This window comes from Bidens hawaiensis, unplaced genomic scaffold, assembly GCF_021521415.1.
Source record: "Bidens hawaiensis isolate Kalapana, Puna unplaced genomic scaffold, B.hawaiensis_p1.1 tig00037275_1, whole genome shotgun sequence".
NCBI classification, from domain to species: Eukaryota; Viridiplantae; Streptophyta; class Magnoliopsida; order Asterales; family Asteraceae; genus Bidens; species Bidens hawaiensis.
The window spans coordinates 57,965-73,304 of NW_027496511.1; the positions used below are offsets into that span (position 1 = coordinate 57,965).

Here is a 15,340-nt window from a genome sequence, read left to right on the forward strand (position 1 = left end):
ACTTTGACCGCATCAGTGAAATGCCAGTCCGCAACTTTCCGCAGACATTGTTTAACATTGGCGCCCAACCCGGCGTTATCAGACTCGGGGACAAACGCATCACTACCCAGGGCATCTCCTAGGGTTTGGTCAAAAAGCGATATAAGGAGCTCAAAGAAACCTTCACCGTCAACCCAAGCGGATAGCGACCTTTGAATAATTCGGCATTGCTCAGACTTTCTATTGCCAGGCCTGCGTTGCTGACGATTAGAAGGTCTGAAAACTCGTAATGTGCAACGTGGTAACAACAAAAGTTTCACCCACGCCTCAACAGACTCTGGCATAGCGGCCACCTTACCCAGAGCCCCCACTAAGGCTTGGGAAAAAGCCATACGACAACTACGGGGAATATTTTTAACAATCGTAATAGGAAGAGCGAAGACACGCTCAAGGAGAGCTACATCCACCTCCACCCTTCCCACCGTGACATCTTCCCTCCCAACATGTGGCTTTGCAATCCCCACTATAAACTCCTCCACATCTCCCGTGACACACTTGTACCAGACTGACATGTCGTCATGATGACACTCCCGACGGAGAGCATGTGACTCCATACACACTCCACACATCCACCTACGCGAGACCTTTAAAGCCTCGTCAACCGAAATAAACAAATCCAAATTCGTCGAAATCGCCTCACGTAAGGTCTTTTTCTTGTCATCCGATGACAAATGAAGCCGCTTAATATGTGCGGCCAACCAAACCCCCTTGGACCATGGTAATCCATTCGGGCGTGGAAGCCTCTAAATGGACACGGTCAAACACCCTCCTCAATAACCCCGGTCATACCACATACCACACCAAGAAAAATAATAATAAAACAAAACTCAAGTTGAGTTTGAGGAATGAACACCCGAACAAAAGAGGAAAGAGGAGAGCAACCACCCGTTGCCCTACCCTCCACAAAACACAAAAAACAATGATTATTTCATTCAGGCATTTTGTCGAACACCTGGCGGGCAAACTATTTTCTTCAAAAATTTTAGTTGATGATTCCTTTATGAATGTACCAAGTGAAAATGGTATTTTTAACACAAATTACCGTATAATGTTTGGCAGTTGAGCTTAATAAACGAAAACAAGAAATACGGAATTACGAGTGTTACTGATATTATAATAAAATGTTTTCCTGTCAGGTATGCGCCCGCAACTCAACTTTGGAGAGAGTTACAGAATTACGGAATTACAAAAAGTTTCATTCCAAACAAAAGTTTCATCAAATAGGTAAGCCCATTGCCATTGGTACTATTTTGATCAGATGAAACATTTTCTAGTGGATTTTGTTCATCCAAACATTTTCTACTTTAAATTGCCAAAAAAAAAAGCTTTTCCATTTTCAAAGTGGTTTTAAAGTGAAAGACGTCAGGAAATACATTGACAAAATTATGCTTCCATCAAATCATAATAAAACAAGATGGTGTAAAGGGTGCCCAAAAAGTTTATATTTTCATTTGGCGTCTACTTTTGAATTGGCTCCGGATGAGAGATAATCTATGTGATATAGGTTTTGATATCCCGTGCCTTATGTGCTCCTTTTGCTCACTGGAGAAAGAGACGGTTGATCATATATTTGTCTTTTGAGGTATCGCTCAGTCTACTTGGATATCAGTTTTCAAGTGACTAGAGATCCATTTACATGTCCATACCACCTTGCTGCTCTCTTAGAATGGTTAGACGGTGTTACACCCCAACCTACGACGAAAATGTCGGGGCGTGAACTGATTGTCCACAGCCCTCAAGGTACTGTCATGCAATATTGAGAATTTCAATATCTATTTAATAAATTCAAATAAAAACAAAGTATTCAATACAAAATCCAACAAAAACAAATAGTTCACCAACAAACATAAACCATAAAAACAAAAGTCTTGTTTAATTTCTCTATATTTATTCTTAAGGGTCTTTCCAAAACTTGAACTAACTTCACATCACACGATGACCTGCATATGGGTTAAAAATAAAGTAGATTTGTACACAAGGTTGAGTGAGCAACACACCAGTTTTGATGTATATATATAATAGATAAATAAATACGCAACAAAGTCAAATGAGCTAAGCAAATCAACCAATGAGTTAACAAATGAGTTGTCGAAAAGCACGAAGCTATTACGACTGTCGTATGATCATACTATTATGAGATTATGATATACCTCTCCGAATGCGGTTCACATAAATAAAATAAGCACATAACAAGTAAAGTACAAATCGTTACACACAAGTGACAATAGTTGCAGTTTGTGTATTAAAAAGTAGGGAAATAAATATTAAACGCATATGTCCACAAAACAGTATAAAATAAGTTTTAAAAGGGGGAATGTGGTACTCACCTTAACAGACGAGCAAAAGTGAATTGATAACAATAAGAATGACGATCGCGGATCACGCGTTGACGATATAGCCTAAGAAGGAATATTGAATGCGGAAAATACTAAGTACAAGAAATAGATCGGATTTGAGAGTTCGATGGTTAAATATAATTTTATTAAATTAAATTATATTATTAGTTTATAAATCCCTTTTAATCATACTTAATATTATATTTAATTATATAAAAATTTGTATATGAGTAAAATACATCTTTTAAAATTATTTAATTTATTAAAGTAGATAAGTATATCAAAGTTTAACTTATATATATATATATATATATATATATATATATATATATATATATATATATATATATTAAATCAAAAATATTAATTTACGTGATATTACATATATGTATATATACATATATGTTTATCTAATTACACATATACGTACATACATGAACGAAAAGATGCGGGAAAACACAAGTATCATAGTCGGTTTTTATTAAAAATAGTTTATTTAGTTATTATTATATTTATTATTTGTTAAAATATGCTTTTAAAAACAACATACTATATATATATATATATATATATATATATAAACGGGGTGGCAGGGGTTCGAACCCACGACCAACCACTCCGTAACCAAAGTATTAACCAGCTGGGCTAACTAGCACATGCGCTAAAAGTTAGGAACAAACAGTTATAACTACTTGCGGCCAGAACAGAATTATGAACAAACCCACCGATTGATGTTGTTGTAATCAACGATGGGGCTTTTGCTTCTGACACAAAAAAGATCGCAATACACTAACTAGTTACCTCAGATGATGAACGAAGATAGGTTAATTGGTTAGACAGTTGTCGGCCAAGAATGTGTATGAGAGAGCAAGTAAACAGCAAAACAAATACAATTATTTATAGGGTTATGAACGACTAGGGTTAGATATTGTGTATACCAGTTTAATTGATTTATTATGAACGATTGCTTGTATAATAAGTACGGATTAGGGTCGGCTTCGTAAATAAGGAAGAACATATCAAAATATATTGTGTTAACATGATTAAGTTGTCGGTTAAGCCAAAAATAGGATGTTTTAACATACCAAATGATTCAATTACCTTGATTGTTACGTAAATTGTGGTCCAAGGCTTAACAATTTGGAAATCGAGTATAAAAACGAATATGGATTCAAACTTGGGTCCTGGGTAAAGGGTTGAGGAAGTGGGTTATAACAGAACTTTCCTTTTAGTCCTTGTTGTTTGAGGATGGGTACAAAAAGGGTTAATAGTTTAGTTAGGGTTGATTTTGCCGATATAGGAAAAATATAATTATGAATAAATAAATAAATAAATAATATATTAATCAATTTAAACTCGATAAACGTAATATATTTATTTAATAAAATAACCCAAACATCGAACCGAGTGGGTATATAAATTCCAAAACCTGAGTTGTTACACTTGGTTCAAAGTTGGGGGGTTTTAAAAAATATGTGGTGGAAGTCATTTTTCAACGACATGGTGGGTGTTATGAAGTCCAGGAACGAAGCTGCGTTTCGAGCCAATGATCCACGGAAAAACCTTATTTTAGAGACGACCATTCATTATTCTTATCTTGGGAAGATCGTAATAAGAATAGGAAGGTTAATATTGGTAGGATCAAGTGTATGAAAAATCCACTTATATATATGTAATTCCTTTTTTATTTTGGTTAGGTATTTTCTAACCAATTTCGATTGTCTATAATATTATTTTTTGGCTATTTAAAAAAGAAAAAAAAAACAAGCAACTCCTATATAACCCTAACATAAGCACAGAAACTGATACTCAAATCGAATAAACACAAATACACTTTTAATCAAACCAAAGAAAATCAAAATCACTCAGCTAGAAAGCCTGCGTTAGAACCCTTAACACCTAAAGTTGTCATAAAAAACACCAAATAAAATACAAACTGCATTGACCAATAAACCTTGAATTTCAAATATCAACGTAAATAGAACATCTTAAATAGGCTAATAGCAAGTTAGCAATTAACTTAACTAATTTAATTAAGCGTAAGCAAAACTTTCACTTAAACATCATATATTCATATTTTACATAATCAAGCTTGACGAACACGAAAAAAAGAGGAAAAATTAACCTTGACTCATATTGGATTCATTAACTATCAAGTTCTTGTCGAGTTTTACCGGATTTTAAACAATTGATTTGTTGAGCAATCAATTCATTCACATAATCAATAAGGATTTGTCACTTGTTGAGCAATCGAGTAGGAGGAGGAGGAGGAGGAGGCATGGTCAGGAATGGAATTTTGTTAACGACCGTGAATAACGAAACAAGCTCGAAGCAGTAGACTCAGATCTCAAAATTAAATGACACTGAGTAGGCTCAGTGAGTTTCAATTTTGTAATTGTGTTTATTTAGGCCGTTAGCCCATTCCTAATTAAAAATGCGTGTTTATTTAGGCCATTGCTAGTTTAAAAAATCGAATTTGATCTCATATGGTATCAATTTTGTTATAGTTTCATTATACAGTTAGTTAAAAGTTTTATAAAAACCACTATATGCTGAACGGGTTCAATTTTTTTTAATGTCATGGGTTTAGTCGTCAAATATTGTTCTATACACTCTAAAGAAAACACAGAAAACAGTGGCGTCGGGTGATCTCGACACCCAAGTGTAGCTCCGCCCATGTTCAACTGTGCTTTTAAATATAGTACGTGGTAAGTAGAAAATATTTTAAAGAAAAGTTTTTTTTTATATTTTTTTTAAGACTTACGATTTTATTAAAGAAAAATGGTTATGATGACCTTGTCAGGACATGGTAATTCTGTCTCTTAACTATTGTTTATCACGTACTTCGCATTTTACACACTAACTATTGGTCTTGAGATAAACTAACTCCTCCCAAGTAATATATATGATGCTTGTAGGTGAAGTATTTGAAATTAATAATAACAATATTAATAATATTAATAATGATATTAGTAATAATGTAAAACTCGTGTAAGATATATAGTAATGATAAGTAACAAGACAATAAATACAAAAAGTGTAAAAAAATCATTTGAAAAATGTGACATTGCTTGCTTTTGAATCAAAGTTAATGTGATCTCAAGTGGAGCTATATTGCAGTGGGTGAGAAAACGTTCACGTCAACCTTTGTATACATTCTCACACCGTAGTCGCTACCTTCACCTGATCTTGATTGAACCCTCCCAACTAAACCACCATTTTTTGCACCAAATCTATCATATGATCTTCCCACCACCATTTCCCATTCTTCTTTCTTCTCATTAAACCAAACCAAAAGATTTCCCCAAGTTTTTGTGGGACTAAATGGCGGCAAAATCCGACTTCGCACAAAAGTTGTTGAATGATCTTCGTCTTAGGAAAGAACGAATGGGTGTGTCTCAGAGTTCGGCTCGTAACCATGCTACCACCAGAGGTATGCTATATAAACACGTGACACGTCTTCTTCTTTTTTTTTCATATTTTTTATGTAGTTAAATATTGCGTATATCAGTATATGTCAGTCCGGGATAGAAAATGTTCTAGACCGACTAGACCAGTGGCTGGCTGACCTAGAACAAGCTAGCCCAATCCCGTATTTGGCTTCATAAGGAAGTATGCAAATACTCGATACATGAAGAAAATATCGTATGTACAAACTTTTAGAACATAAACGTTTTGGTTAATTTCTAGTCATGTCTCTAACCGATTGGTTCAAAACCTGAAACGGCTCGGTTTGAAGTATGAACCAACTATGGTAGAATGAAAAATGGTCGTCTTGACACTCAAAAGGTGAAAGTTAAGCTAGATCAAGATTCCTTTTTAATCTGTTGAAGCGATTCCAAACCTAGTAGAATCATAAAGTGAAAAAGGTTGATCAAGAGGGAGTTGTGTGAATGGTTCAAGTCCCACTAAACTTTTACAAGAAAAATTAAAAACAATAACTTTGTGTTTGTTTTGTTAATATAATTTAAAAATGTATAGTGATTTAAACTTTAAATAGAGGCTAAAAAGGGTAATTTTGCTAATTAAAGGCAATTAAGTTTATAATATTAATAAAAATAAAGATTTTTCCATTTTACTTGTTTTTAGCCTAATTTTTATTTAGGTATCAACCCTTTTCTTTTTCTTAGATAATGATAAGAAATTTATTTTACTAGTTAAATTAGTAGGTTTTAAAAAATTCCAATTTTAATGTCTTATTATGTTTACAATTTAAACGCCTTGAAATTCATTTATGTTGATGAACAGATGCATATAGAGACCCAGGAAATATGCATAGAGGATCTAGACACACTAAATCTGTAAGTTAATCAATTAATCCATCAAACCATATTTAATTGCTAACATACCAATTAATCACTTGATCATCCTTTATTTTAATGCAGTTTAGTGACTCCAAATCTATGAACCAGCAGCTAATGTCTTCAAGAGGATCAAATCAATCTCTAAACATCAAAGATTCATCATCACACCAAATCGTGTCTTACGGTAGACAACACCAACACCATAGATCAGAATCCACTGGAGATTTATCAATGGCGTTTGCTTACGCAGGCAAACTCATGAACGTTGATTTTTCAAATAGTAACAACACCAACACAATGATAAACTTCTTAAACCAAATCAGCAGCAAATCATTACACGCCGAAAGTAAACAAAATGGAACAGTAACGAGTCTAGTAAAGCATCGTTCGCAAAATGCGCCTGCTCTCACCACCATTCAAATTAAGGAGATATCGAAAGGAGTTCAAAATCTTTACGAAATAATAAGATCAACGTCGAATGGGGCAAATGTTAATAGGTAAATGTTTCTGGGTCGGTTTGTAATTTTGTCTTGTCTCGTATGTCTAGCTTCTTACTAGCCGGGTTTATTATTTTAATAAAATCTTTACCGTTAATAAAAATATAGGTATTCGATGGAAGTCGGAAAGGAATTACTGAAAGGGGCTAAAGGTTTGGAAGAATCATTAAGAATGCTGGTGAATTTGCAAGAAGCGTCGGAGTTGATGGTTAACACGCAAAGAAAGAGTCGAATTACGTTACTAGAAGTTGACGATGACAAAGAAGAAGAAGAAGAAGATGCACGCTCAAAGGTGGTCGAGCGAAACCAGGTGGCCTTGCCTCGGTTCTCATTCGACAAGCCTTCGAAAAAGTCAAATTCGCAGTTTACCGATGGTTTTAGCAAGTTTCCGACACAGCAGTGGTCGGCTGACACTGCAGCCGATACTGAAAGTGTCGGAAGCGTTTCTTATGCAAAACCCACTTCGGAAAAAGGAAGGATTTCAAATGTGATTGCGAAACTAATGGGACTCGAAGAAGTTCCGGTGAAGGTGGATTCGTATCCCCAACGAGACGATTCAAGTATTAACGCTGTTAACAGGCCTTCAAGACCGATGAAAGATGGTATGATTCCGCGAAAGGTGGAATCATATTCCAAGAGAGGTGAAGTTATGAGAAATGAAGATATGAATAAGAGCACAGCCAAGAAGACTTCTAGACCGTCAAATGAACGAAAACCACAACAAATCCATGATTCGAGCACGATTGGTGAGTCAAGAGTGACTCAAATCAACAAGAACAACCGATCAGATCGAGTTTCACAAAAGCAAGAACGACAATCAAACAGTGAGTTGAAAGAGAAGTTGCATTCAAAGCGAAGAAGCCCTGAAGTCGTAGAGAATCCGCAAGTGGAGAGGATGAAAACAGTTCGAACCGAGAAGAGTAACGAGATCAAACTCGTTGCAAGAAGCAAACAGATTCAAGAACCAGATAGACGGGTCCAAAAGAGTAGACAGGATTCACAGCAAGGTAAACCAGTTAATAACACGAACTCGGTGTCAAAAGAGTCAAAACCGCAACCTGTTGAAGTGAATCAGAAAGTTAAAGATCCAATTCCAAAGGCACAAGAGCCTGAACCAACACAACAGAAGATGGTGCCCGTGGCACGAAAGAAGGTAGATTCGATCGTGGTTGCTAGAACCAAGTCCCCTCGAACAAAAGAGGAGGCGTTGAGGAGAAGAAATCGAACAATCAACAACTTATCGACGCCATTAAAGCATAAACTTTCGGTTTTGAAAGAAACGAACAGGAACGAAGTGTGTGTCCGTTCAGAACCGAAAGAAATCATTATCCGAAAAGCGAACCTGATCTCGAGCGTAAATAAAACAGAATCAACAACCCGATCAAGTGACATTGTAAGTTTACATTTACATATCCTCTAATTCATCTTGTGGTTTACATATTTATATTCATTTTCATGATCTTTTAGGTACCCGTGTGCGAAAATGAAACCAAGAGGGGTCCTGAAATAAACTCGGAAATCGTTGTTGCTGGTAAGTAGTAGTGTGTAACGGTTCGGTTTAAGAATGTAAAGCTGTCCAAATTGGTCATCTGTTTGGTTTGGTGGCCGGTTGGCTTCAAAAGTTTAAAACCATAACGGACAATTTGGTCTATGGGCTATACATAAAGCGGACTGTAGAAAACCAGACCGGACCGTAAGATATATATTTAATCTTTTCTAGATATTTCAAAACTTTTTTGAATATTTGAGAGCTTTAACATAAGGTCCATGTCCTATTCCTAGTTTATGCATGTAACAGTTCAGTTTCAATTTTCAAATATATATTTTTGTTAACATAAATCCATACCAACTTTGACTCGCGGTTTGTAAAACTAGACCATTAATACCCATGAACAAAATTGAGCCATTTTGACATAAATGAGTTGGAAATTGACATCTCTACAGGTACAAATGAAGAAACTTATATAAAAAAAGCGGATTTGATCTCAAATGCAGATAAAACAGAATTGACAAACCAATTATTGGACATTGTAAGCTTACATAAAACTTCTCTGTTGATTCATTTTGTGGCTTTTTTTTCCTTTTCATATTATTCATGAACTTTTAGGTACCTGTATGCAAAAATGAAACCAAGATGGTTCCTCAAACAACCTCGGAGATTGTAATCGCTGGTAAGTAGAAGTAGAGTGTTGTTGGTTTGGTCCAGGGATGTGAAGCTATCCAAACCAGTCATTGGTTTCGTGGCTGGTCGGCTTTAAATTTTATGGACTGTAGTGAACGATTTCATCTACGACTTATATCCAAAGCTGGTGATAAGAAATCAGATCATATCGTGTCACCGTGATAATATAATGAACTATTTTCAGCTTTTTAAAATATTTCAATATTTTTAAAAGATACCAGCTTTAACTTTAGGCCAAGGTCCTATTCCTAGAAAATGTCCAAATCCGTTTTAACATAAAATGAGTTGAAATACCATCTCTATAGGTAAAAACGTCGGAATCCCGTATGAGAGTGATCTGATGGAAAGCAAAACGAAGAAAGCATTTTACTCGAGCATATGTGAAAGTGAAACAAAGAGGGATCCTCAAATAACCTCGGAAATCGTAGTTCCTGGTAAGTAGGAGTAGGCTGGTGAAGGTTTGGTATATTAAAGAATGTGAAATAGTCCAAATTGGTCATCGCTTTGATTTCACGGTAGTTTTTTTAATTCTTGGCTGACTGGCTGGATTCAAAATTTTCAACTCGTGGTTAACGATTTGGTTTACGGCTTATAAACAAAGCCGCCTGTAAAACCAGACTTTCCGCCTGAATATATTGGACTTTTTCAGTCTTGTTAGTTTTTTCGAACTTTTTAGAATACATCAAATTTTACTTTAAGGTTCAAGCTGTATTCTTCGTAGATGCCTAAACTGTGAAACCTAACCGTTAGTAATGGATTGGTTTTAACTTTCAAGGGTTTGGCTTTGGTTTATGTTTAATAAAAATGTTACCAGCGGTCTGGTTTATGGCTTGGCCTAAAAATCGTCAAACCATAAACATAAATGAGTTGAAATTGACATCTCTATATATAGGTACAAATGCAAGAACACCGGATAAGAGTAATGTGTCGGAAAACAGAATACTTGATAAAAGCAATATGTCGGAAAACAAACTGAAGAAAACATTCTACTCAAGCATACAAGTAGTACTAACCGAACAAGAGAAACAACTAAAGGAGATTCTAATAAAAGATCAACTCTTTTTAAGCACGGCCGAAGCCCTTTTTAAACTCAATATCCCAGTCGGTTTTCTTCATGTGGACGATAATAACCACCATGACAACGAAACTAAGTTGAAACTAGACTGCGGGTATGAAATCCTGAAAAGAAAAGCAAGAAGCCAGGAACTGTCAGTCCATCCATACATTAAACCATCCATTGGCGATACAAGTATAAAGTTCTTGGACGAGTTGGTAAAGCAATTGTATAAAGATTTAGAAGGCATACGGTTATATGGTCAGGATACGTGTAATGAATACAATGAGGCGGATTACTTGCAGATGCTAGAAAAAGATATTCATAACAGATATCCTGATATTAATAGTTTTTGGGATTTCGGTTGGCATATAACGACATTTGCATTTGTGGAAAAGGATGAGTTTGTGAGCGACGTGGAACAAGATACATTTAGTAAGCTAATAGATGAGTTTGTCGACGATCTTTTGAGCGTGTAAAGACCGTCGAAAAAGTGAATCAGGTTTATTTATGTGTAATGAAGGGTTTTGTGTGATGAAGCTTGTGTAGATGAAGATGCAAATAAAAGTTTTGATTTTTTTCTTTTTTAATTGTAAGATTTGTAAAATGAATGTTAAACTTGTAGAAATTTGATTTGATTGAAAGAGAGAGGCATATATAATTAAGAGTTAATTTTGTTAACAATGTATTGAATATCTTAATAAGATAGTGATATCTTAATCAATGTTTAAACTCAATTTATGTAATTCTAGCTTGTTTTTATTTTACATTTCAGGCTACCTTCGTTTGAATGTTCTTTCAGTTGTAACTGGAAATCAAACTGATTCAAATTCAAAGTTTACAAACGCCAATCTTAATTCGGTCTGGTTTCAAACAAAACAAAAAACTCTTTAAAAAAGATAGGTGCTCGTATTTTAATCTCATCACCTTTAGCAAAACTGAACATTCTAAACAAAAAATAATTTATATCTAAGTTTTGGTTTAAAAACAAACCATAAACTGAATACGTAATCTTGTCCACTTTTAAAAACTTTCAATTCATTTTGACTTTTTATATGGTTCGTATACAGGACTTCTTAAAAGTGCAAGGTTTTTATATTTGGCAACAAATTTTCCGTATCTAGTTATGGGGCTTTTTAAATACGACAACAACCTAAATCCATTGTCGTCCAGCGGTTAGGATATCTGGCTTTCACCCAGGAGACCCGGGTTCGATTCCCGGCAATGGAACTTTTTTAATAGCTAAACTTTTTAAATATTGTTTTAAAATTGGTAAATTAGAAGCAGTAAGCTTGAAGAGCCGCCATTATAATTTGATTTGAACACTTCATTCATTGATTAATTAAAAAAAGACATAACTCATAAGAGACTATAATTGAAAAGCTTCTGCAATATTTTTCAATGAAACACAACATGCCCACCAACTGTTCGACAAAATGTTCCATCAAATTTCAAAACTATACCCGGTTCTCACTAAACATTCATAGAAAGTACGCAAATTCAGAACCTAAATTCAACACATTTTCTTGATAGATCATTACTCGTGTGAATCATTAAATGCCGGTTGATCCAAACCCACCTGCACCTCTGACTGTTGCATCCAAATCATCAACCTCAACGACTTCCGGAGTTATAATCTTCTCAACAATCAACTGCGCAATTCGATCTCCAACTTTCACCTCAAAATCAGTATCCGAGTGGTTGAACAAAATCACACCAACAGGACCCCTGTAGTCGGCATCAACAACACCTGCCCCCACGTCAATTGAGTGCTTCCACGCCAAACCAGATCTCGGAGCTACAATTCAAACACTCAGTATCAAATCAAACACTCAAAAATCATTAACAGTTTGCAAAGTAATCAAATCTGATCATGAAAAAAAAAAACAAATAAATAAACAAATACAATGCTAGGCCTATGTATAATTTAAGACTCAAAAGATATAACAAATACAAAATATAGATAAAGTGATCCTAACTATCCAGAAAATAAACATAACAGCCTATATACAAAAAGACTAAAAGTGCAAATACTACCAGTTTTTTGGAATATGCTTTTTTTGAAATATTGGTTACAACTTACAACCCATAACTGGAAAATCCCTATGTCCATAAGTCATAACCTATGAGGCCGGTTCAATTGGTTAACCAATAAAAACCATAATTAAGCTTATTAAAACTAACCATATAACCTATGTCCATTCACAGGTTTCTATGTGACCGGTTACTAACCAACCGGTTTCTCCAATGCCGGTTATTAATTGGTTTCCGTTAACCGGCTATGATTTGCACCTCTAGCCTAGACCTTATTATCTCAGTAACAACCATAACAACATGTATACATAAAAGACTAGAGTACCCCTGTGTATCTCCTAAATATCTCAATAACAACCTATAAACATATGTGCTCGTACGTATACAAGTACCAACTGTCTTAACAGATATCTTGTCACAACTTGTAACTAAATAAAAATAAAGAGAGTACCAATTCGAGCATATGTTCCTTGTGGTACAGCTATGCTTAAATCCGTAGCAACCAGTGCTTTACCCCTTGCTGGTACTTTAGTATCAATTGCACTGAACCAAATCAAAACAAATATAAAACCCTAAGAATAACTTAAATCCAAAACTCATAATTTTAAAACCCAACACTATTATTGAAATAATAATAATAATAATAATACCTAGAGAGATCGTAGCCAGCGGCAAGTGAGGAGCCTCTGGAAGGCAAAACGGCTTTCTCTGAAAGCTTCTTCACTTTGAAAAGAGGGGTTTGGTCATCGTCAAGCTTCTGAATCTTTGGTGCCGGTTCTTTCACTTCGGGGCTGCCGTTGGTCGCTTGTGCCATTGTTGAAACAGCAGTTGGTTTTGGATGAACGGTTGAAGAGAGAAGATTGAATTGGAACTGAAATGGATGAGAATGGTAGGTTTTATAATAAGGGTTGAAATTGGGCGCTGATTGAGAGAATGTGTAGGAATGGCGCCAAGAGTTCCCGCCATCTTTGAACCCTAGATAGAGCACCATGATCATAGCCCAATATATGTTGTTATACACCGTCTTTCAGAATTTAAATACCTCTGTCGATTCGAAATAAGAAGTCTATCGATTCGAAATAAGAAGGTCCATAGCCTTGACGAGTAACAGAATATATAAACTAATTTTTTTAGACAACACTCTCGTAACAATAAAAATAGAAAAATATATTATTAAAATCAATAACGTAATAGCTAACGACTAAACGATGATTCGTGAATCTCTCTAAACATTAGAAAAAAGACATACCTCGGTCCTTGGTGGATGTCTTGGTCACCACAGAGGAGCCTGATGGTCAATGACGAACCAACAGTGGTGATCGGTTGGGTTGATTGTTGTTCAGGTTTTGTTAAACATTCATAAAGAAGGAAGAGATCGGCCGTTGTCCTTTATTTTGCATTTGATTTTTATTTTATTTTTTTAGTTTTTAGTTTGGACCCAATTTAAACTTAATTAAACTGATTATGGATAAAAAAAAATTCGGTCCAATAATTATAAGATGATAAAGAGCAAATCATATTTTATAAGGTGTGTGTGTGTGTGTGTGTGTGTGTGTGTGTGTGTGTGTGTGTCATATGAGAACTCCAAAAAAATTAAGAACTCCTAGGAACTCATAAGAAACAAACACTTTTTTAATTTTTTTCATATATTAACATTGTTTGAGACTAGTTTTACCATATTATATATATAAATTTGTTATTACATACATAAATCACAAGTTTACATATGTGTAAAATTTATGTAACAGCAAATTTACATATATGCAGAAAAAAGTTTAGATATGTGTGAAAATTAATTTTCCTAATTGTAATCGTAAATATAGATATAAAAAATGATAAAACTACACTCAAATAATACTAACATACAAAAAAATTTATAAAAAACGTTAATTTTCAAGGGTTCCTTCAAGTTCTTAAATAATTTAATAGTTCTGTAATGATACTCATCCTATATATATATATTATATATAAGGACATGTTCAAGATGAAACTCAAAAAGATGAAGAACATTCTAACTCTTCATTTTACATGTAAAAAAAATATTAAAAAAAATTCATTTTTCATGTAAAAACACATTTTTGCATAATCTTTTTACATATAAACACATGTAAAAGTCTGTTAATAAAAAATGTTATGAATTATTGTATTTATGGTGACTCTCCATTTACTTAACTTATATTTGTGTTTATTAGTAAACAATGTAATGAGCCTATAAATAGAGGGCTCATGCTCAATATTGAGGGATCAATAACAATTCATTTCACAATCTTCTCTCTATATTGCTAATAGGTTCATAACACGTTATCAGCATTGCTCTTGAAAGTTTAATCCATATTATCATACAGTAAGTATGCCTAACTAAAATTTTCCTTTATCATGGGTGTGATAGAGATTTTATTGTTCCCATGCCATATTGTTTTAATAAATTAATCGTTTAAAAATAATTTTGATGTATGTGTTTGTTTTTTAATATAATTTGATTTATGATGGAGGCTAAAACTTTATATCTCTGTTTTGACGGCTAATCTTATGGGCCAGCCAACCACTAATTCATATATATATATATATATATATATATATATATGAACATGGTGTAAAACTTATAGCTATACATTTTCAAAATATTGTATATCATTTTTTTAAGTTAATTAGAATATAACAAATTTAAATGATCCACTGATTTGATTTGTATTACACATGCATGGTGTTTTTGTGTTTTTTTTTCACTCATTTCTTGGAACTTAATAAACAACTAGCATAAGTGCTCGTGCGTTGCTGCGGGTTTGCGTAACTTATCCACTTATATTGGTTTGTAGAGTTTGATGTGGTGTGTAATGGGTTATCAGTGCGAGCACGCTGCCGCCCGTGTATATGGTTTGTTGTGTAACAACTCG

The 15,340-nt window shown here is 34.3% G+C and overlaps 2 protein-coding genes and 1 non-coding gene across 3 annotated transcripts; 2 read left to right on the forward strand and 1 right to left on the reverse strand.

Annotated features, from left to right (window-relative positions):
- The first annotated feature begins 5,445 nt into the window (after positions 1-5,445).
- On the forward strand, positions 5,446-8,842 carry LOC143589210 (uncharacterized). Its single transcript, XM_077070037.1, has 5 exons — positions 5,446-5,808; positions 6,624-6,676; positions 6,761-7,176; positions 7,285-8,569; positions 8,644-8,842. Exons 1-5 carry the CDS (start codon positions 5,700-5,702, stop codon positions 8,713-8,715), a joined length of 1,935 nt encoding a protein of 644 aa, XP_076926152.1. The 5' UTR covers positions 5,446-5,699; the 3' UTR covers positions 8,716-8,842.
- Positions 8,843-11,570: 2,728 nt separating this feature from the next.
- Positions 11,571-11,642, forward strand: TRNAE-UUC (transfer RNA glutamic acid (anticodon UUC)). Its single transcript has one exon. It is a non-coding gene; the product is annotated as a tRNA-Glu (tRNA).
- A 129-nt stretch (positions 11,643-11,771) lies between these two features.
- LOC143589207 (deoxyuridine 5'-triphosphate nucleotidohydrolase-like) lies at positions 11,772-13,356 on the reverse strand. The gene is made up of 3 exons (XM_077070035.1): positions 13,097-13,356; positions 12,898-12,989; positions 11,772-12,210 (listed from the first exon to the last, which is right to left on the reverse strand). The coding sequence occupies exons 1-3, from the start codon at positions 13,258-13,260 to the stop codon at positions 11,966-11,968; spliced, it is 501 nt and encodes a 166-aa protein (XP_076926150.1). The 5' UTR covers positions 13,261-13,356; the 3' UTR covers positions 11,772-11,965.
- Between the last annotated feature and the right edge of the window lie 1,984 nt (positions 13,357-15,340).